This window comes from Eschrichtius robustus, chromosome 6 (assembly GCF_028021215.1).
Source record: "Eschrichtius robustus isolate mEscRob2 chromosome 6, mEscRob2.pri, whole genome shotgun sequence".
NCBI lineage: Eukaryota > Metazoa > Chordata > Mammalia > Artiodactyla > Eschrichtiidae > Eschrichtius > Eschrichtius robustus.
In genome coordinates, this window is record NC_090829.1 from 144375677 (window position 1) to 144397071 (window position 21395).

Below are 21395 nucleotides of genomic sequence, written 5' to 3' on the forward strand. Positions count from 1 at the left end.
TAGAGCATTTAAAATCAACGAACTGAAAGCTGAAGTAGCACATCACTTGGCAGTGCTAGAGAAGCGCGTTGAATGTGAGTGGCACGTTGATTCCCTTTCGCTGATTTGTCTTTTAACCTCTGTTTAACGTAACCACTTAAAACCGTGGCACTTGGTGATGGCAACGGAGGTGAGGCTGACAGCAAATGTCTTTTCTTTGGGAAACGCGCGAAACTTACCTCTGAAGTTAACAAGGGCTAGAACAGTGATGAATCTTAAGTGTTTTATTTCTATTTTAAAAGTAACTCAGTAACATGTGGCGTGTTATAAGGGCCATCTTATAAGTATGCAGTAATTTACAACATGGTACTTATGATCGTAGCACAGCCCCTGGGACAGGGTCTCTTCGGTGCAGGAGAGCACAGAACGAAACCGTGAGCCCCCTAGACGTAGCCCCCTCCAGAGAAGAACCTCTGCAGAATAACTTGTGTGTGTGTCTTCTTACATAAATGAGAACGCACCGACCCGTACTCTGTGGTTTCACAATTTTGGGGGAGGATGTCTACTAAATCATTACCGAGTCTTGATTCAGTGACCAAATAGCTGAAACTCTGGGAGGAAGACAGCTTCCAGCCACTCACCCTTTGTGTTCCCATCCATCAAATAAGGAACAAAGCTTGAATTCCACGTGACCCGCAATTCCCCATTCAATGCACAACGGGAAGGCTCTTTGTCAGTGTCAAGGCCAAGGTTAATGGCTCATGGTCACCACATTTACTGACTTCCGGAATGAGTAAACAAACTCCAAACCTGAGGCCATCGGGGTCGTGGCATCACAGACTCTACCTGGCTGACTCACTGAATGTCACTTTTCATATCTTGTAATGAATTGCTTGGATTTTTTCCAAGAAAAAAAATTCAGGATCATGTCCAAAACCAATTCACCTAAATAACTTGAATCACGATTTATATAGTTACCCTTTTCAAAGTATGGCAACATTTTTAAAATCCATTTGGTCGTATCACCCTGGGAGCTTTGTTTTTCTCCCCCAAAAATCATGGTACCCAGAAACTGCTGTGAACTTGGTTTTCTGGGAGTGGTGCTGATACTTTAAAAATAAAGGGGTTGGAATATAGCACATTGTTTCTGCTGGATGTTTTTCCAAAAGAGAGAGCTTCATAATAAAGAAACTTTGGTTTGGGTAAAAAAATAAAATCCATTTGGTCATTAGAGCTTTAGAACAGTTTTATTTTCCCCGTTGGTGATGAAGGAGCCACCAAGAGATTAAGTGACCTGCTCAAGTTCATTCAGCAAATTGGAAAAGTAAATAAAACTGGGACCAGCCCCGGGGTCCTGGCGGGGCTGCTCTCACCATCACCTTTCCCCATGGGGGGCCAGTGCCACAGCGGGGCGGGGAAGGCCTGAGGATGCAGGTTAGAAGGCAGCTGTGACAGCTGGCCTCGCGGCTACAGCCGCAAACACTGGTCATGGCTGCCCTGAGCAGAAAAGAGGTTTTGCCCTAAGGGATTGGGGGAGCTCCCCTGGGTGTCAGGAGGGCTCAGGACCAGGGCATCTGCAGCAGGAGCGATGCCCCAAACCCCACGTAGAGCTGATGCTGTGAGGATGCCGATCTGGTGGATCTGAGCCCCAGATGTACAGTACCCCCCCGGCACCCCTAGATCTGTGCTTGGACCCCCATAGCCCCTGTGGCCACTGCTGCATACATCAGGCTGCTTCTCTGTACACGAGCTACAGATCCAGAGTCTGGACAGAGCTGGATCAGGTGCCCACACCCTCGCTGCAAGGATGGCCAAAGAAAGCAAGTGTTAGTGTCCTGTGGCTCTCATGACAAAGCACCACAAACTGGGGTGCTTAAAACAGCAGAAATGAATTCTCCCACTGTCTCGAGGCCAGAAGTCCGAGATCAAGGTGTTGGCAGGGTCAGTTCCTTCTGGAGGGGAATCTGTCCCAGGCCTGCTCCAGCTTCCAGGACGTCCACGGGCCTTGGCGTGTGGCCTCATCATTCCAGGCTGCCGCCGCCTGCACGTGACCTTCTCCCCTTGCATCTGCATTCAGGTCGTCCTTCTATCAGGACACCTGTCTGTGGATTTAGGGCCCACCCTCACCCAGAATGATCTCATCTCGAGATCCTTTTTCTAAACAAGGTCACACTCTCATTCTGGGGGTCAGGATGTGAGCCTCTCCTTTACAGGGGCACAGTTCAACCCACTGCCGTGAGCGTTTGGGGTTTCCATCTTCTGCCATGGGCGGCAAGCTCAGCTTCCCACCAAGCCCCATAGAGTAGGGAGCTCTCTGGACGTGGGAAGGGGTTCAGCCAAAGAACACAAAAAACATTCACTGCCGGGTCACCACCTACAATCACAGAGATGAACAGTCATACATTCCCACCTGGAGAGCAGATGCCCGGGGGGTGGGGAAGGGTGGGGGGCGACAGGTGCCTCCTGCTTCGTCCTCCTCTTCTCTGGCTCCACTGACCACTTCCCCCCACCCCACACGGAAGCCGGCTCCAGTGCCGCCGTTCCTTGGAAACAGGCAAGTTGAAGAGGCCATTAATTAATTCTCAGAACTCCTACAGAGAGCTGTGTTGACTTCAACTTGAGAGGCTTCCGGTATCTGGCCGAGGGGACAGCAATCAGGCCGAGAAGTGTTTTTATTTTGCCTTCAAGTGGCTTGTGGATTGAGGACCATTAAAGGATGGATCCCCGATGACCTTCTCCCCAGCATGTCCTTGCCCGGAATCCTCCAGAACTAGCTCGCATCTCCTCCTGGGGCTCTTGTGTAAATCAGATAATTCATGCACATGCGCATAAATTACCTGGAGGATGGCATCACCCCTTCATCCCCCAGCTCAGGCTCACTGCACAGATCAAAATTACTAGTGTTTTTACTAGTGGTATGAATTTCTAGCACCAGAGACCTGGGCTCTGAAGGAGTGGGATGGAGAGAGCTTGGAGGTTAGGGTTAGGGTTCCAGGAGCTGCGGTCAGTTGGCCAGGTGTGGGCAACGGCCTCCCCCCATGGCCCACTTTGGTACCTCTCCCTGCATCAGCCCCCGGCCTCTCCACCTCCTCCTGGCTGCCCACTGCCCACAGGAACGTGGCTCTGGGGGCCCACACAACCCCGGAGGTGGCCCTCATCCTCCTTGAACTCCACCTGGCTTTGGGCGCATCCTTTCCTGGCGCTTGCGGCTGACCGCTCCCCGGGCTACACCAGCCTCTGCGTTAGCGTGAAGGTGGGCACGGTCGCCTCACCTGTGCTGAGCCCCGGGGGGTATGGGTTCCTGAGAGCCGCCCAGACACAGCAATCAGGGCCTTCCCCAAAGACATCGCAGGGACCTTGGAAATGGACAGGGGAGGCATTTTGAGGACAGGGGTTCTGCAGCTGGACCTCTCCCGCAGGTCATTTGGGGAACTGGTCATCCCAGCCACTCAGAAGGTCAGCCCTGACCCTGCAGAGCTGCCAGAAGCAAGCCGGCCTGTGCTGCTGGCCTGGGAAGGCTGCCAGGAATACGGCTGCCAGGCTGCTCCGCTGAGCCCGGCCAGATGTGGACACACACACACACACACACAGACACACACACACACAGACACACACACAGACACACACACACACACAGACACACACACACAGACATACACACACACACATACACACACAGACACACAGACATATACATACACAGACACACATACACACACACAGACACACACACACAGACACACACACACAGACACACACACATATACATACAGACACAGACACACACAGACACACACACAGACACACACACACACACACAGACACACACACACATATACACACAGACACACACACAGACACACACATACACGTAAACACACACAGAAACGTAGGCACATACACTCGCACACATACACGAACCCCCATGTACATACACGTAGAAACACACACGCCACGCTCACACACACACACACACTTTGCCTGGTATGTGCGAGCTGTTAGGAGTGGTTCTCTGCTTCTTGAATTCAGAGGCACCAGCTAGAACTGCCCATCTGTAAACCACATTACATCGATTTGACTTGTTTTCAATGGAATTTCCTGCTCTTTTTTTTTTACCTTCTCAAGTGTATAATTCTTTGGAATCAAATGTAAATTTTGCCATAGCTCTTAATTCACCTTAAAAGCTTTCCTTCCTTTTCTACGAAATGTTTTCCTTCTCCGGGAGGCTGGGGTCTCGCTTCAGTGAGAAGCCATTTCCTAAACACAGGGTGTCCAGGGCCTCCCCTCACTTCCCGGCTGGAGATGGACCATCCAGGGGCGCCCCTCCCTCCCTTCCTTCCTTGTTCGCTGAAAAGGGCCCAGGCACCCTGCGGTGGGCACAGGGCAGTCCTGCCCCTGTTCGGCCTTTGTCCCTGCCGGGGCCTGGCCCAGAACCTACAGACTAGAGAGCTGGCCCCATGGGGCAAAGTTTACAGCCGGGTCCTGCCAACAACCCAGAAGACTGAAACCAAAGCTTGCTTTTCTTTTTGTCACTGGGGAAATGTGCTTTATGCAAATTCTTTACCAAAGTCCTTGGAGGAAGTGCTGAAACCCGAGGCTCTATTCCTACGTGGCTGTAAACAACTTTCAAAGCTCTGCAGCCTAACTAGGGCCTCGCCTGCCCACAGCCGGCCTCTTAGGAGAGCCCAACGGGGCAGGGGGAGAAGGGAGTAGGACAGAGCTGCCTTCGTGACCTGACCGTGACCGTGCTGTTACTCCTGCCTGCGGAGGCCCCATCCCCAAAGCCAGTGTCCCTCTTAGAAAATCATTCTTAAAGGTCCTCCAGGGTGGCCGTGACCTACAGAGGCCCACAGAACCCCTTCTAAAGTCTGAGGGAACAGCAGTGCCCAGGTGGCGCTCACACTGCCGGTCAGCCTGGGGCTGCGGAGCCTCTGCTTTAGTTTGGGGTTCTGGTCCGTGCCCGCCTGTGTTTATAGTTTGAGACTGACGAGTGGGAAGCTGACATCCGTCTCAACCCTGAGTCCTCCCTGGTGTCAGTGCAGGACCTGGGGGAGGCCCAGCTCGGACGGACTTCTCCCTCCCCCAGGATCTTCCACAAGGCAGCCTGGTGTCCAGCAAGGCCTGGGAGCGGCAGCCCTGGGTCTGCTGGTGCCTGAATCCGCCGCGCGCTCTCACTGCCTCCTGGCTTCCTCCCGGCGGTCTGGCTCTTTAATCCCGTGACGCATTGTTTTTCTCTTCCATTGATTAATGCACTTTTGCCATCTCATTACGCACTATCAATTTCCTTGGCAACCAGGCTCTACTTCATAAACATCATTGCGGTAAATTCAATCATTCCGTGTTGCCCAAAAGGCTTATTCTTAACATCACCCCCAATAAATGGCCAAGGAACCTGATCTACATCAATTTCAATATCCACACAATCAAACACCAGGCAACCACCAAAAACCATGAGCTAGGAGGCAGCTGCTAACAGGAGCATCCTTGACTTGTTGATGATGGAGAAAAGCAAATGAGAAAACATGATCCCAATTCTGCCTTTTTTAAATTAAGAAAGATAAATAGATACTTAGATTGCATGGGGGTGGGAGAAAAATGCCTGGAAGGATACACACCAATATATACAATATTAAATGAGTTCTCTGGGCCAATAGGATCATGGATAAATTTTTTTTTTTTTTTTTTTTTTTTTTTTTTTGCTGCGTTGGGTCTTTGTTGCTGCGCGCGGGCTTTCTCTAGTTGCGGCGAGCGGGGGCTACTCTTCGTTGCAGTGCATGGGCTTCTCATTGCGGTGGCTTCTCTTGCTGTGGAGCACAGGCTCTAGGCGCACGGGCTTCAGTAGTTATGGCATGCAGGCTCAGTAGTTGTGGCTCGCGGGCTCTAGAGTGCAGTCTCAGTAGTTACGGCGCACAGGTTTAGTTGCTCCACGGCATGTGGGATCTTCCCGGACCAGGGCTCGAACCCGTGTCACCTGCATTGGCAGGCGGATTCTTAACCACTGCACCACCAGGGAAGTCCCATGGATAAATTTTTAAATACCCTTCCTTGAGATACTCTGTATTTCCTCCATTTTCTACAATGATCATAGGTTATTTTGTATTCAGAAAAGTGATGCTGGAAGCGTAAAGAATGGTAACCGTGGACCCTGACAGGCAGGGCACCGCTACCCTGTTTGGACTCTATACTGTGTGCTCCATCTCTTCCCCAGATGGATCCACTTTTTGGATCCAAGTCTATGCCACATGCCGGGTCTCTTCTCCAGATCTATTCAACTTTCCGAAATTTTCTGCCCTTCACGTGTTAACAACCCCTTCCTGGGCCCCTTCCTGCCACTGATGATGAATCTACCATCTGTCCCAGCAGCAGACCCGCAGACACAGCTCCGCGGTGGTCCTCTCCTCCTCGGGGTAAGCGTCCTGCAATGGGACGGAGGCCGAGAAATGCCTGGGAGGCTGCGCACCCCTGGTCCAAATGCAAACCGTAAAGGGTGTGTGCTGATGTGCTTTTTCTTGGAAGAGGACCCATGGTTTCATCCACCTCCTAACGGGGTCCGCGATGCAAGAAAGTGCTGAGCACACCCCACCCCAAAGGAGGGTGTGGGCTCTTGGTGGAAGCACGAAGTACCGATGTCAAGTTCCCTGGCTCCCCCACCTCGCTGGTCCCGCGTCCTGGTACAGGAGGGCGGAGATGGTTTTTGAGCGTCTCCCTTGGCGTCCCGCACGGCACAGAAGCAGCAGGTCAGCGGGACCAGATCCGAGTATCAGATCCTCCAGATTGCTGCCACTGGACGGAAAGAAGCGATGGTTTCACACAGTCTTGGCCCCGCTTGGCCCCGACAGTGAAATGTTTAGAAAACCCGCCCAGGGAGGTTGTGGTTCCTGGCGGGCCGCCCGGGGGCTCGGCGCTGGGAGGGTTCCCCCAGCCGCGAGCTCCAGAGCTGTTGACAATTCCTGCGGGTGGGAGATGGATGGAAGCCCGCGGAAGTCGCTGAGTTGCTTTGTTTTTCTTTTAGAAATCACCTGCATTTTATTTTTAGCCATTTTCCGAGCCACTTGATGAAAAGGGGAATGAGTGGCATGGTGGGTAGTATCTTTTTGCATAAAAATCGAGGTGTGATTACCAAGTAACAAAGCTAATCTTTTTTTCTTTCTTATGAACTGACTCTAATCTGAAAGCCATTACAAAACTGGCAGCGTTTCTGAGCTAAATATGCACCTGCCAGAGTGAACGTCTTGAAGTTGAATGCTCGCTGGCAGGCGTGAGCGCCAGTTCACCCTTTGATGAAAAAAAAAAATAGTGTTCTGACTTAGGGGACGCCGTACTGCAGGACCCTGGGAATGTGACCAAGCCCAGGTTCTGCTCGTCCTTCACCTGGCCTGATCATTTCTCATCCGTTTCAAGTCAACACTTCTCCTGGTTAACGGCTCTACCCAGGACCTTAAAATGCAAAGCTTTCACCTTAACGAAATTTTCCTCCTTGCTGGGAAGGCAGTGGTTTTGCTCCCCGAGCCCTTCGTTGCATTTTCCTACCCTGGGAACACGTACCCCCGTTTTCTTTTGGGGATAAAAGATCCTCTGTCCCGTGTCCTCGGCTGGCGCTTAGGGGTACGGAGAAAAAGCAAGAAGTAGGTGCGGGAAGAGTGGAGATTCGGGAAGTGGGGAGGGGGAGGGGCTTCTGTCCTCGAGGGCCCCTGTGGGTGAACGTGAGGAACAGGCTGTGGTTGAGCTGAGTGAGGGGGGAGGCCTGAGAATCAGCGGCGTGGGCGGGAGTGGGAACCAGCGTCTGAGCCAGCTTCCCCCCCGACCCCCGGGGACATGGGAGCCATGGGCGAGCCCCTAGTTACCAGCCTCCCATCCTCCACGTGTATCCATGGTAACCCCCTTGTTTCTCTTGGTCTCCAGTGGAAGGACTGAAAGTGGTGGAGGTTGAGAAATGCAAGAGTGACATTAAAAAGATGAGGGAGGAGCTGGCAGCCAGAAGCAACAGGTAAGGTCTGCTCTGGGCAAGCCGCGGCGGGCAGCCAGGGGAGAGCTCTGCGCGGCCATGTGGAGCCGGAGGGGGGTGCCCTGGGGGTTTTTTTCCCCAGAAGCAAAGCTGGAGAATCTGGGGTTCAGCTCTGGCTGGGGTGGGCACCGTCTGGGATTTGCTTTTCAATTACACAGCTTTCTTATCCTAAAAGAGAGTTTATGGCAGAGGGAGGCTGGGAGGATGACTTCACAGAAAAGGAGAGTGATCTTCTTGCAGATCAAAGTGTTAGGATTCACAGCCCCAACTTGAGCAAAGTTGGCATCGATTTTTTGAAAAGGGGAACGATGAAAGGAGTAAGGCCTTTGGCTTCCAGGGGACGAGTGTCCTGGTGTCCCGGAGGCCCCAATCCCGTGCGGACGTCCCCATAGCACAGAGCGGCCCGTCAGGGGAGCGATGGCACGTTCTGGACACAGAAATCACTTGTCCCGCGGAATAAGGGTCCCTCCACACATGCCCCTGGAGAGCCAGGGTGAGGTGGCCCAGGCTGCCGAAATCCATGAAAAACATGCCCCAGGCATTTTTTGCAAAGTGGGGCTTGGGCTACAGCCAGACTCTTTGCCGAAACCGTGGTTAAAGCAGATGCTCAGGTCAAGGGCAGAGATGCACCACGTCAGCCACGACGATGCTGGATGTTGCACGCGTGGAGCGCTTGCTGTGTGTGGGGCTGTACCGAGTGCTCTGCTGGCGGGACCAGCTTGCACCTGTCTGCTCTCCTGTGTTGCTTCACGCCCGTGGTCACCCGTCCAGAGACCGCGTGGTGACGGTGTGGCCCGTCACCCCCGGAACGCCACGGCACTAAGGAGGCTGAGGTGACAGCTGGGGCTCAGCGGGATTTAATGGGACTGACGAACCTAGGAAACGGCCCTGTGCAAGCGCACCAAATCGTCTTACGAGGCCACCCAACATCTTGAAGATCATTTCCTAACTTTTCAAAATTGAGGGCAACCTGCTTCCTGCAGAGTGGGGCTGCACGCAAGGGCCTTCGGTGCAGCAGGGGAAGGGGAAGCTGGTGGTCGCAGGGGAGGGGCGGGGCTGGCGGCCTCAGGGCGGGCTCGGGGACTAGCCTGACGGGCTCCGAGCCTGTTGGTGCGTGTCTTCCGGGGACCACGCCACGTTCGTGGCCCGCTCACTTGTCAAGTATTTTGGACTTCGGGATGTCTCATCCCATTGGATTTGGGGGAAGTCGGGCAAAGGAGTTCGTGACGACAGGAAATTGTGAGTGAATAATTCGTCCTCACCGTCCCTGAAGCGGAAGGCTCTATGGGGTCAGGAGACAGAGCCCTCACGTGACCCAGTGAGAGCCCTGGAGCTGCCCGTGCAGCCGCGCGGCTGGGCCCCGGCTCAGCAGCTGGAAGGAGGCCCCTGGTCACGGGGTCGTCCTCGGGCTCAGGATCCGGACGGCTCAGCTTAGCCCTCTGGCTGCCACGTGCTGGACCTCCGTCCTGTGGCCAGTCCTAACGCCCAGGGGAGAAAAGCTAATTAGCCAGGCCCTGTCCCGGCCGCTCTGCGACCAGCCTCAGACTGGCGGCCCGTGGCCGAGTGCCGTGTCTGCTGTGGCGAGCGGGTGGTGCCCCTGGGCCCCGTCCCCCACGTTCCCTCTGTAGGGTCCCCTCACCCATAAACACGCTGCAGGCACACAGCCCACAGAGCCCTTGCAGGGGGCGGGGTTTTGGTTTTGGTTTTGTTTTGAGGTATAGTTGATTTACAGTGTTAGGTTAGTTTCAGGGGCATGACATAGTGATTCAAAAGCAGAAGGTGTGTTACAATGAGGCCTCTCATCCCTTCTCAGATGATTCAATCCTGCCACCTGCCCAGAGCAGCCGGGCTGAGTCAGGAGCCCCCACCTGCTGGTCCTGCCCCGCCGGCCGTGTGGCAGGCGCCCTCCGCCGCCCCTTCTGGAAGAGCCAGGCTGGGGCGGGGGCAACGTGATGCCCCTGCTGTGCTTTCTGGCGCGCACTGCCCTGCGGGTCAGGTTGCAAGAGAAAAAACAATATTTCGTCCAAGTGGTATTAGTTTCCTGTGGCTGCTGTAACAAAGCACCACAAACTGCAGGGCTGAAAACAATAGGAATTTATTTTCCCACAGTTCTGAGGGCTAGAAGTCTGAAATGAAGGTGTCAGGAAGGCCAGGCTCCCTCTGAAGGCTCTCGGGGAGAATCTGTTCCAGGCCTCTCTCCCAGCTTCTAGGGGTTGTCAGCAATTCTTGGGGCTCCTTGGCTTGTAGAGCACCACTCCAGTCTCTGCCTCTGTCTCCACGTGGCTTTTTTTTTGTATGTGTCTGTCTCTGTGTCCAAATGGCCCATTTTTAAAAAGACACCAGGCATATTGGATGAGGGGCCACCCTACTTGGTGTGACCAGTCTTAACTCATTACATCTATTACAGCCCTATTTCCAAATGAGGTCACAGTCACAGGTACTGAGGGTTAGAACATCAACATATGATTCTTGGGGGACACAATAGACCATGTGGAGAAGACCTGCCCGATTTCAGAGCACAGGGGAAGCAAGATGTCACCTGCAGGCACCCGTCGGGGGCAAAGTGGGCAGAGGCGGGGCTCATCCAAGTAATGAAGCCTCTTCCACGCCTGCCCCCCGCCCCCCCGCAAGAAGTATCAATACATTTTTGGAACTCACAGTGCTGTGATCCAAAGAGGAGCCTTCCCTGTGCCCCAGCCGCTTCCAGAGCCATGTCTTCTCAGCAGGCAGTTTTCGCAGCAGCCCACGTAGGTGAGAGACGGGTGATTGTGACTCTTCAGTCGAAAACAGAATGGGGTAAAGTCTCAAACAGTGCTGACAAGCTGCGAAAAAAGAAATGCAGTCTCGTGGGCTCAGGGCTAATCCACAGCAACATCACCCCCTGGGACCCTGGCCCAGGAGCCTAGCACCCCTTTGTGCCCCACACAAACAGCCCTGCCCTTTTCTTTATGGAGAAATTAACTCAGATGGAGGATGAGCCGCTTGCGCTGCCCCTCGTCTCTGTTGACGGCTGGGTTCCATCTTAATCACGCAAGGGGGCCGTGCAGTCATCCAGCGTCCTGGGACCAGGCTCGTTACCTGGGGGGGAAGTCGCACAGCTGAGCAGCTCTTTCTGAGGATGTCAACCCAGCCGGGCGGTGATCCTGCCTCTGGGGGGCGGAGCGGGGAACAAAGGCACCAGCCCGGCTGAGCTCAGGTCTGTACCCGCTCGGGTGGCCAGTGAGCCTGAAGTGATGACCACCTTCACCCACCCACAAGCACACCCCAGCGTGGCCTCAGAGCCAGGGGTCTGCATGGACCAGAACCGCCCTTCCCTAGGGAATAGGGATGGCAGTTGGGTCAGATGAGGCGCAGGCCCACAGACACCCTCGGAACAGGCTGCACTCCCCTGAGACACAGGCCTTGGGTTTCTCTTGGCTTTTTCCCCAAGAGGAAAGAGGGAGGGCTGGCCGCCCACATTCAGGGCAGGGCCCGGCCTCGCCGAGCACGTGTCCGCAGAGTGGAACTTGCTGGCTCACCCCAGTAGGGGGGCTGCAGGAACACGGGGCGGCATCTGAGGGCTCTGGGGTCTGTCATCTCCGCTTCCATCCCAAACAAATGGCCTTGCCCACTGGACTGAGCCCAGGAGTGGGGAGGCTGGGAGCGCAGAAAATGAAAGCAAAAACCAGCCCCAAAGAGAAAGAAAAGAAAAGGCGCCATGCCAGCTGCTCTGTCAGCTGGAGGATGCTGGTTCCCGTGGCGACGGGGCGCAGAGGGGGCAGGCAGGGCTGCCTGGCCGAGGTGGGCAGGCCGCGGCAGGACCTCCCAACGCTGGGATTTTCAAGGAAGCAGTGGATTCCAGCAGTCAAATCATCTTCGGTGGTGGAAGCTTACACAGCCCTCCTGGGAAAGGCACGGGACTGACCTGCCCAGCACGTGTGTGGAGTGTTTGTACAAAAGAGGTTAAAAGCAGGAAAGAAATCATGACGATGGCTACCTACGCTCTTAAGTCACAGACCAAGTTCTCACTGCTCAGACGTGTGTGTGTAAATGGGAGTTCTCGCTTACAAGGGCGACCACGGAAAGCGTTTGGTTGGCGCGCTTTCTTGGTTCATTTTGTTACCCTTTTGCTAAATCTGTCTTAAAATCCCGCTCCATACACGAAGCTGTCTTCAGCAGCTCGGATGATTTTCGCAAGCATCGGGTGGAGGGAAGGAATAGCAGCACGCCAAGAAAGTAATACTGAGGCTCTTTTTCCAAAAAGGAAGCAGGCGTATTATTCTGAGTTTGCAAGTGGCATAGCCACCTTGTCAAACCTCCAGACTATACTGATGAGGGGGCAAGTCAGTAATAATAACAGGGACCACGACGCTCCCAGTCGAAACCCAGCCCTGAGCTTCCCAGATGTTCTTCTACGCACAGACAGCCAGTTTCGAAAAACAGCTACGAAATACTGTTGTAATTTTTTTTCATTTACACCATTGTAAACAATCAGTAGATGAAAATGCAGCCTCAGACATTTTTCCAGAAGGCCGCGGTCCGGCACTCATTTTCACCCACCCAATGAGTTCTTTTCTCCCCATTCTGTGGTCAATTGTTTTGCAGTACCTTTCAGGACATACTGTAGGCAACGTTTCTTTTTCCCTTTTCACCCAACATTCCCTCGCTTCACATAATACTCATAATTAAAGATGATGTAATAGTCCTCCCTGTTGAAGCACCACAATGGTTTAAATTATTTCCCATTGGGGGACGTTCCGGTGGCTTCTAGTTTGGTTTTGTGGTTTTGCAGCAACAGATAGCACTGTGATGAATACCTTCAAGCTGTTTGCTTACGTCTAATTCTTTCCTTATGATAAATTCTCCAGAGGAGACTTGCAGCTTAAAGGATGTGAATTTCTTTACAGCTCTTACAGTATGGTATAAATTGCTCTCCTGGAAGATGGAAGTTTATTTACAAACTGCATGAGCTTCTGTGCTGGCCCCATCCCCAGCCTGGGAATCTCACGCAAGGCAGGGGCAGGGCGGGGAGCGGGGTGTTAGACCCACGCCCCACCCGCACTGTGCTCCCTATTTGAGGTGGGGGGACTTCAAGTTCCTTCCAGAGGAGTTAAGGTGCCCACGTGGGCTGGGGACCCAGGCGCTGCTGGCTCTCCTGGAGCAGCCCCGACCTGCAGTCACTGGCTGTGACCCCCTCGGGCCAGCACACTCGCCCCTGATGTTGGAAGGGGACTTCCCTCCAAAACCACCAGGCTCCTTTTGTTCTGTTCTTTTGTTTTGTTTTGCTTTTGTTGCTGCAACCCGAGGCATATGGGATCTTAGTTTCCCGACAAGGGATAGAACCCGGGCCCCCTGCATCGGAAGCGCAAGTCTTAACCACTGGACCGCCAGGGAAGTCCCTGTTCTGTTCTTCATGCCTTGATGTTAAGGAATGAAAAGCAGAGTCGGAGATCAAACTCACCTCTCAACGTGTGTGTAAGGGGAACAGTTGGGAACATCCTGAAAGTCTATCACAGGAGGCAGGATTGATGACCTTACGAGGTCCACCACGCCCGAGGTCCCAAGGAGGACTTGCTTTTTGATGAGGTCGAGCTCTTTGAAGCAGCAGCAGTGCGTTTGTGACATGGTAGTGGAAAAAGCAAGTTGCCAGAGAGCAAGCTTGGTACAATTCCATCCTTATTTAAAAGGACCAGGGGCTGTCCGTGTGTGTCCATACCTAGGAACATTCTGGAAAGGTACCCCAAACTTAACAGAAAGCATTGCCAGGTGTGAGATTTAGAGGAAAGAAGTGGGTGAAAGGGGACTTACTTTTTTTTACTTTGCCTCTGTGTTTTTTGAATTTTTTAGAATAAATGTATTTTACTCTCATCATTTAAGAGAGATTTTCAGGAGCGTCTCTAAAATGAAGACGCCATGTTTGCTGAGAGCTCAGTATTATCTCAGGAGGTCCAGGCAGGGTCTTCGGGGTTTAGCAACGAGGCGTCACTGGCTTTATGACTTATTCTTCTGTAACAAATAAGACCAAAGGGGTTTGTGGGATGCGGATTGGGTTGGGTTTTGCGTTTCTCGGTTTTGCTCCGATGAGGTCCCCGCAATCCACCGCCCAAGTGACACCAAGACCAAGGCGGCAGTGCCAGAAACAATCTTTGCTTTTCCCTTCAGGACCAGCTGCCCCTGTAAGTACAGTTTTTTGGATAACAGCAAGAAGTTGACGTCTCGACGCGATGTCCCCGCTTATCCCAAGGTAAGGTGACATCCTGCCCCTGAAGAAACCACAGCCAGTGTCCACAGCCTCCCACCCTCGGCCCCCCTGGCCTCCCAACCCGGCCCCTGCCGTCTGCACATCTGCAAAAGCAGCTCCCGCCCGGGCCCTGGGCTGTGGAATGCTCCCATTATTCTTAGGCAGGATATATTTTCTCTTTGACGTTTGTTTAGCCACAGTGGTCCCAGACCAAGCTTACTGTGCCGAGAGATCGGAGCTCCTCCCCGGTGTCCAGCCAGCCCCCATCGCCGACTCAGTGAACAAACGGTTCTTACGTGCAAATGTTACTTGAAAGAACTTTCATTTTTAACTAAATTATTTAAAATCTGCTTCGCTGCATCTCCTGTCCCTGAACAACATGTAGTTGTTGTGAGAAGTTTTGCTTTTTGGTCACAAAGGATTTCTCAGTTGTGCGAGAACCTCAGCCCTTGTTAGAGCAGCAGTGCCCTGGGAACGGGGGTAGCGTTCTTCAGACAGCTGCAAAAGAGGGGTCTGGTGATGGTGGTCCCCCATCTCACAACACCTGCAGCTGGTGACTGAGCAGGACCCTGGCTCCACTGTTCTTTGCATTCTCTCCCACTGAGATTTGGGCTTCGCAGTGGCCAGGATCCTGCACACGGGGCACCTGGCCGTGCCCAAGGGCACCCCCGACTGTTCCCACAGCAGCGAAGAACCTCCCAGAGGCTCCCTGCCAGGGGGTTCCCCAACTCGGATACGAAAGACAAGCTAAATACTGTCCAGGGTTTTCACGTGGACACTAGTGCCCTGCCCCATAGGAATACGTGACCCACACCTCAGGATCCTGCCCCAGGGAGCCACGAGGCCCAGCTTAGGTCCAGAGCAAAAGGTGCCAGTCCTCCACAGTGGTTCCTTTTTAAAAAAACAAACGGAAAGACCTAGGAGACGACTATATCTAATTCCAAAACACCGTGACTATCTTGGGTCTAAAATCTTCCGTTTCCTCTGACAACGTAACCTAAACTCCGGTGTTCCGTAGAACCAGCGCCTGCCCTCCAGCAAGCCGGGCTGTTGTAGCCCACGGCTAAACCAGTGACGGCGTCCAAAAGCAAACCTCAAAATAGCTTCTTAGCCACTATTTGAATTTATGCCAAGTACAAATTTTTTCCCTTGATTTCACTTCATTGTATTTTTTAAAGTCAGGTTTCTCGGGATGTCATTAGCATGCAGTCAAGTTCAGCTTCTGCAGTGCAGAGCGCTATCAAGTGTGACAGGCTTACGTGGTCACACACCCTCCGCCACGGTCACGGGGTGAACGTTCTGTCTCCCCCAAGCGCCCCCTCGTCCCCTGTGCGGTCATTCCTGGCGCTCTGCCCCTGACCACCGCTGGTGGGACGTCTGTCCCCGTAGTTTTGAGCCCTCCAGAATTCTCGTGGCTGTAGCCTTTGAGAAGGTAGCCAGGTGTCCTGAGAGGGGGGCAAGAGGCGAGGAGAGAAGGCACGGCCGGCCTTTGTCTCAACCCAGAGGCCCCCGTGGCCGCTCACAGTGCTTTCCTGTCCCCTCCAGTACCTGCTGTCCCCCGAGACCGTAGACGCCCTGCGGAAGCCCACCTTCGACGTCTGGCTCTGGGAGCCCAACGAGGTGAGTGCAGGAGCCGCCTGGGACCGGGACCGGCCTTCAGGGACCAGACGGGAGCGGCCCCTTCGCTCTTCTCCTCTGTCTTCTTTGTCTTTCAACTTGATTCTCCAGGTTTGCAGCCAAACTGCCCCTTGGTGGGCTCGGGAAGGGGTGTCAGAGCCGAGGAGCGGGTGAGCAGCGGGGCCTCGAACCCGGGCTCTGGCTGCTCGGCGCACCCCCTCCGCCCCGCAGCCCCCCCGGGCTGCGTCCCGATCCCCGGGGGCCGCTGCCGAGCCTGCAGAGTGCAGGCCTGCCGGGCGTGGGGAGTATTTCAGGGAGGAGCTTCCACTGGAGGTGCTGCTGAGAGTAGGCGACCCGGGCAGCTGTGAGGACTCGGGGATCCAGAGTGACTTTTTACAGCAACACACTTCTTTAAAATTCCCCTTGTGCTGAGAAAACACAAACATGGAGATCGTTTTGTTGTTGTTTAGTCTATAGTATCAGTTATACCTTCCTCCCTCTGAACCCGGAGAAAACAAAAAGTCCCTCCACGTGCACGTGAGGCCACCAGAATCGACAGACTCTTGCCAGCTTTTTGGTAACACGGAAGCCCAGAAAGGCTGCCCGGAGGGGCTCACCCACTTGGACGAGACCAGCAGAGAGACTTCCCTGCGCTCCAGGAGAGGAACGGTGCACGCTGAGCGTTCACCATCCAGGTCGTCCCCGCCTGGGCCTGGACTCTCCTGTGTGAACCGCCTTCCCTGGCTGGTCTCCCAGGATGAGAAAAGCCCCAGCAAGAGGGGCCAGGAAAGTGCAGATCCCGCCTCCACCCTGCCTGGTCCACCCTGAGAAGAGCCGCATGCTGGCCGGCGCTTGAGAAAAGGAACTAGGTGACACGTGTGCTCCAAACCGTCCAACCAGTCGGCACGCAGGGCCGGAGTTGCAAGTTCAGGGGTGGGGGAGGCATTCTAAGTGTACAGCTGTCACCTGCCAGATCGATGCATGATCAGAAATGGGCGTGGTGGAGGGGACCATGGCAGGAGGAGAAGAGTCAGGTCTTCCAGGAGAAGCATTAGGACCTCTTGTCCCAAAGGCTCCCGCTGAACAGGGGACCCCACTGGCCTGTCCACGGGCACGTGGACGCACAGGAGCTCAGAACACGCATCCCTGCTTCCAGCAGGCGGGCGAGCACCGCTGCCGAGCACATCTCACGCTCCCCAAAGTCATTCTGACCTCAGCAGCCCACAGGGAGGAAGAGCAAAGCTGGGGCCCTGATGGCAGAACCCCCGCCGTTCCTGCCTCCTTGGAGCACAGGCTGCTTGTGGCCAGAGAGGGAACGCCACCCTCACGTCGAGAGGCGGAAGGATCCACGCATCCGGGATGCGAAGGCGGTCCCTCCACACTCGGGATGTATGTGCAGCCTCCATCAGGATGGGGATGAAAGGAGGGACCAGCCCCCTGCCAGTGGGCTCGGCCTGTGCGGCGGTCTGCCGGCCCAGGCCCTCGCCAGCCCACCTCCGTGACCCCGGGCAGCCTGGGAGGGGTCCCGGTGCTTCCGAAAAGCACCTAGCTGCCCACAGTGGCAAACCAGAGGTGCTCAAAGACGGGAGCCCTGGCCCCTGGGGATGCCGTGGACTTTGGAGCGCGGACAGCAAAGATGAACAGCGGCAGGGACACACCTGAAAGCTTCAGCAGCCCGCCTGGCCCCCAAAACTGCATCTGGCCACCCAAGAAGCAGCTCGCACCCCGAGAACATCAGGGCTCCCGGGTGGTGGTGGTTCACCTCTCTCCCTTCAAGGGGTGGGTGACGCACCCAGCGTCACCCAGGGGCCCAGCGTTCTCCGATCGCAAACCAGGCGGGGAGGTGACTTGCCACTGCTCCGCTCTCGCGGGCAGACCTCTGAGTGCTCCCCCCGACGCTGCGTCTGCCGAGCGCGGGCTTGAAGGCTGCGGGGCCGCTCGGTCACCTCATGCGTCCTCCACACTCAGCATCACCCAGCTGCCCAGCCCAGGGCCCGCCGCAGCGTCAGCGCGCGAGCAGATGCACAGACGCGTCACTCCTGCTCCAAAGCTGCCACATAAGTGGCACCAGATGGTTTTGCCTGCCGATCACCTCCGCCTCTTGACTCTGATTTCACAGCAAATATTTCAGCTCCTTGGGTTTTCCCGCAGCTGCGAACAGGCTGGTGGGGCGGGGAGCGGGGCTGTCGGATCCACAGCCCCTCTGGACGGCAAAACCCTGGCTGGTCGCTCGCGCTGCTGGCAAAGCTGGGGTGATCCGGGCAGCAGCCGGCCAGCAGCCTGGACTCCAGCCCTCCCGCTCTCACCCGGGACCCTGCAGTCCCAGCGCTCTACCGGGGGCTCCTTCAAGGCCCCCGTTTCCAAACTCTGGCACCCGGTCTGCACCTGTGCTGTGCCCTCGAGGAAGAGCCGTGTGTGGTGGCCATCAAGGACTCTCCATCTGGGACATCATCCCAGTTCTGGGACGGGGTGGGGTGGTTTCCGGTTTCCCCAGTGGATTCTTTGTGAGGCTGGAGAAGCCACCCGGGCTGCCCTGAGCGCACCTCCTGGCCGCTCTTGCTGTTGACCGTCCTCCTCCTGTGCCCGCAGATGCTGAGCTGCTTAGAGCACATGTACCACGACCTCGGCCTGGTCAGAGATTTTGGCATCAACCCCATCACCCTCAAGAGGTGGCTGGTGAGTGTCAGGCCCCCCGTCCCCCCGACACAGTTTCATGGGAATGGACTGTGGGCGCCTTCCTGATGGCCCCGGGCTTCCTACAGACGGAAGCCACGCTTCCATGAGAGTCCTGCGGGGACGGCCAGCCAGTCTCTGCCCGTCCCCCTCCCCCAAAACACTCTCTGCTCTTAGGCCCCGGCTCTGGTGAGCGAGAAAATAGTAAGAACCGGGGAGGGTCAAGTGAAGCAGGGCGTTCTAAGTAGCACGTATATGTGAGTGAGCGTGTTGTGCAGGTGTGTACATGTGTGGGGGGTGTGCAGGTGAGTGTACATTTGTATTTGTGTGTGTGTGCGTGTGATTGTGTGTGAGTGCTGGTGCCTACATGCTTCTGGGGCGTGTGCATGTATGTGTGCATGTGAACATGTGTAAGTGTATGCATGTGACTGCATTTGTGTGATTGCCAGGGTGTGTGTGTGAGAGAGTGTGTATTTAGCAGCAGATCTTTCTTTTTTTTTTAATTAATTTATTTTATTTTATTTATTTTATTTTTGGCTGCGTTGGGTCTTCATTGCCGCACGCAGGCTTTCTCTAGTTGCAGCGAGTGGGGGCTACTCTTCGTTGCGGTGCACGGGCTTCTCATTGTGGTGGCTTCTCTTGTTGCAGAGCACGGGCTCTAGGCACGTGGGCTCAGTAGTTGTGGCTCGCGGGCTCTAGAGCGCAGGCTCAGTAGTTGTGGCACACGGGCTGAGTTGCTCCACGGCATGTGGGATCTTCCTGGACCAGGGCTTGAACCCGTGTCCCCTGCATTGGCAGGCGGATTCTTAACCACTGCGCCACCAGGGAAGCCCCAGATCTTTCTTTTTAATAAAATACTGCTCACAACCAGGTGTTAAAAGCCTGTGGAAGGTTTGATGGTGGCTGGGGACCCAGCGCCCCGCATGTAGCCCCCCAGCTCTCCCCCCAAGCTTCATGGCCCAGCATGGCTCCCCTGGGGACATCTTCCCCAGGATGGGATCGTGGGGACCATGGCATGGTCCCCGGACATCCTCAGGCCCCTGGGCCCCCTGGTGCTCACCCTCGGGAAACGAGAGGGCAGTTGGATGAGGACCAGGCGGGCAGCAGGCAGTTGGCGCCGGGAAGAAGGTGCCAGGAGCTGGGGGGAGGGGTGGGCAGCTGGCCACAGTGCGGACCCTCTCGTCTCCGCAGCTCTGCGTGCACGACAACTACCGTAACAACCCTTTCCACAACTTCCGTCACTGCTTCTGCGTCACCCAGATGATGTACAGCATGATCTGGCTCTGCGGGCTGCAGGTGGGTCTGGGGGAGCCCCCTGCCCAGCTTTGTCAGTGAGCAAATGGGTGCCCACCCCCTCCCCGCCCCAGGGAGAGGCAGGTCCTCCCCCACCAGGCCAGCGGCCGGAGGGGCTTCATCCACCTGTATCACCCGCTTCCCACCCCACTCCAGCCCCCTCCTCACCCCGTCCCACTCTCTCTCTGATCCAGGAGAAATTTTCCCAAATGGATATCTTGATCTTAATGACAGCGGCCATCTGCCATGATTTGGATCATCCGGGCTACAACAACACGTACGTACGCGGTCTTTTTCTCTGTCTCTTTTTCCCTTGTAAAGGGCCCTCTGGGTATCAGAGGTGAACTTTTCAGCTCAACCCTCTGCCAGTTCCAAGCTGGAGCTGTCGGCCAAGGCCTCCTAAGCCCCCAGCTCCACCCCACCTGTTAGGACATGGCTCGCCGCTTGGGACTTTGTCCGGGGCCTGGGCCTCCCGGGGCAGGACCCTTGGAGGTTACCAAACCCAGAGGGGCTGCCGTAGCCCTCTGCGTCTGCACCAGCAGAGCCCCGACGGCAGCAGGACCTCCCTCCCCCGAAGCAGGCAGGGACGCCCGCACACACGTGGACGGGGAGGGGCAGCCCTCCCACCCGGTCTCTGGATCTCACTCCCCCGTGGGCAGCCTCCCCAGCCCGTTTCCAACAGGAACAAGGCAGAGGCAGGGGCTGTGACAGCAAGAGCAGGGGTGTGGACGAGCGGGAGTTGGGAGGGTCCAGGGCAGGCCGTGGAGCCAGGAGGACGGGCCGGGCTTTGCTGGAACGTTGGTCCACTCCCGCCTCCGGGGCGAAGGCTCCAGAGTGCCACCCCACGCACCTGCCAGGGTCCAGGCCGGGTGGTGCTGGTTTGTGTTCCTAGTGACACATTGGTGGCTCTATCGGATTCGTGTATTTGCGTATCGAATATTACTGGGTGGGCGATGACGCCAGGTCTGCCCGAGAAGCGTGCCGTCGTTTGTCAGGACCAGAGCGGATTCCGAGGTGTGGACGTTTGTGCCCCTCAGAGGAGGCGCCCCCGTGGGCACCCATCCCCTCAATTCACACTCGGATGACGTGCCCGAGCACAGGCCAGCCGAGGGCCGTGCCCACGGCAGCTGGTCCTCCTCCACATACTGAAAATGTTTGCGGGGTGCCTGACCATTCTGAGGGCCCGTGACAGGGGGGCGCTGAGGCCTCTTGGGGATGTCCACTGTTAGGGCTGGAACAGCTTGGAGGTATCGAGATGGAGGGGCAGCGGAGAGCCGGGAGAGCCGGGAGAAGCGGGTCCCCGGCACGAGCAGAGTGCGGTCCCCTCCACCCCTTCCGGCCTCCATACACCCCCCACCCCCCACCAGCACTGCTGCCCTGACTCCAAGGTGCCTCTGAGTGCGGGTGCCCGAGGGCCCTCCTGCTCTCTCCTCCAACCCCAGGTACCAGATCAATGCCCGCACGGAGCTGGCCATCCGCTACAATGACATCTCGCCCCTGGAGAACCACCACTGTGCCGTGGCCTTCCAGATCCTCAGCCAGCCCGAGTGCAACATCTTCTCCAGCGTGCCGGCCGAGGGCTTCAAGCAGATCAGACAGGTGGGCGGG

The 21395-nt window shown here is 55.8% G+C and overlaps 1 protein-coding gene across 2 annotated transcripts in view; it reads left to right on the top strand.

The window, feature by feature from the left end:
- Positions 1-21395, top strand: part of PDE9A (phosphodiesterase 9A) — a 99458-nt gene that overhangs the window by 68869 nt on the left and 9194 nt on the right. For both annotated transcript variants that reach the window (XM_068545798.1, XM_068545799.1), the window contains exons 6-13: positions 4-74; positions 7882-7966; positions 14126-14207; positions 15750-15824; positions 18411-18497; positions 19686-19790; positions 19982-20064; positions 21230-21386. In XM_068545798.1, the coding sequence (XP_068401899.1) occupies positions 4-74; positions 7882-7966; positions 14126-14207; positions 15750-15824; positions 18411-18497; positions 19686-19790; positions 19982-20064; positions 21230-21386 (745 nt within the window). The remainder of the gene's footprint in view (positions 1-3; positions 75-7881; positions 7967-14125; positions 14208-15749; positions 15825-18410; positions 18498-19685; positions 19791-19981; positions 20065-21229; positions 21387-21395) is intronic.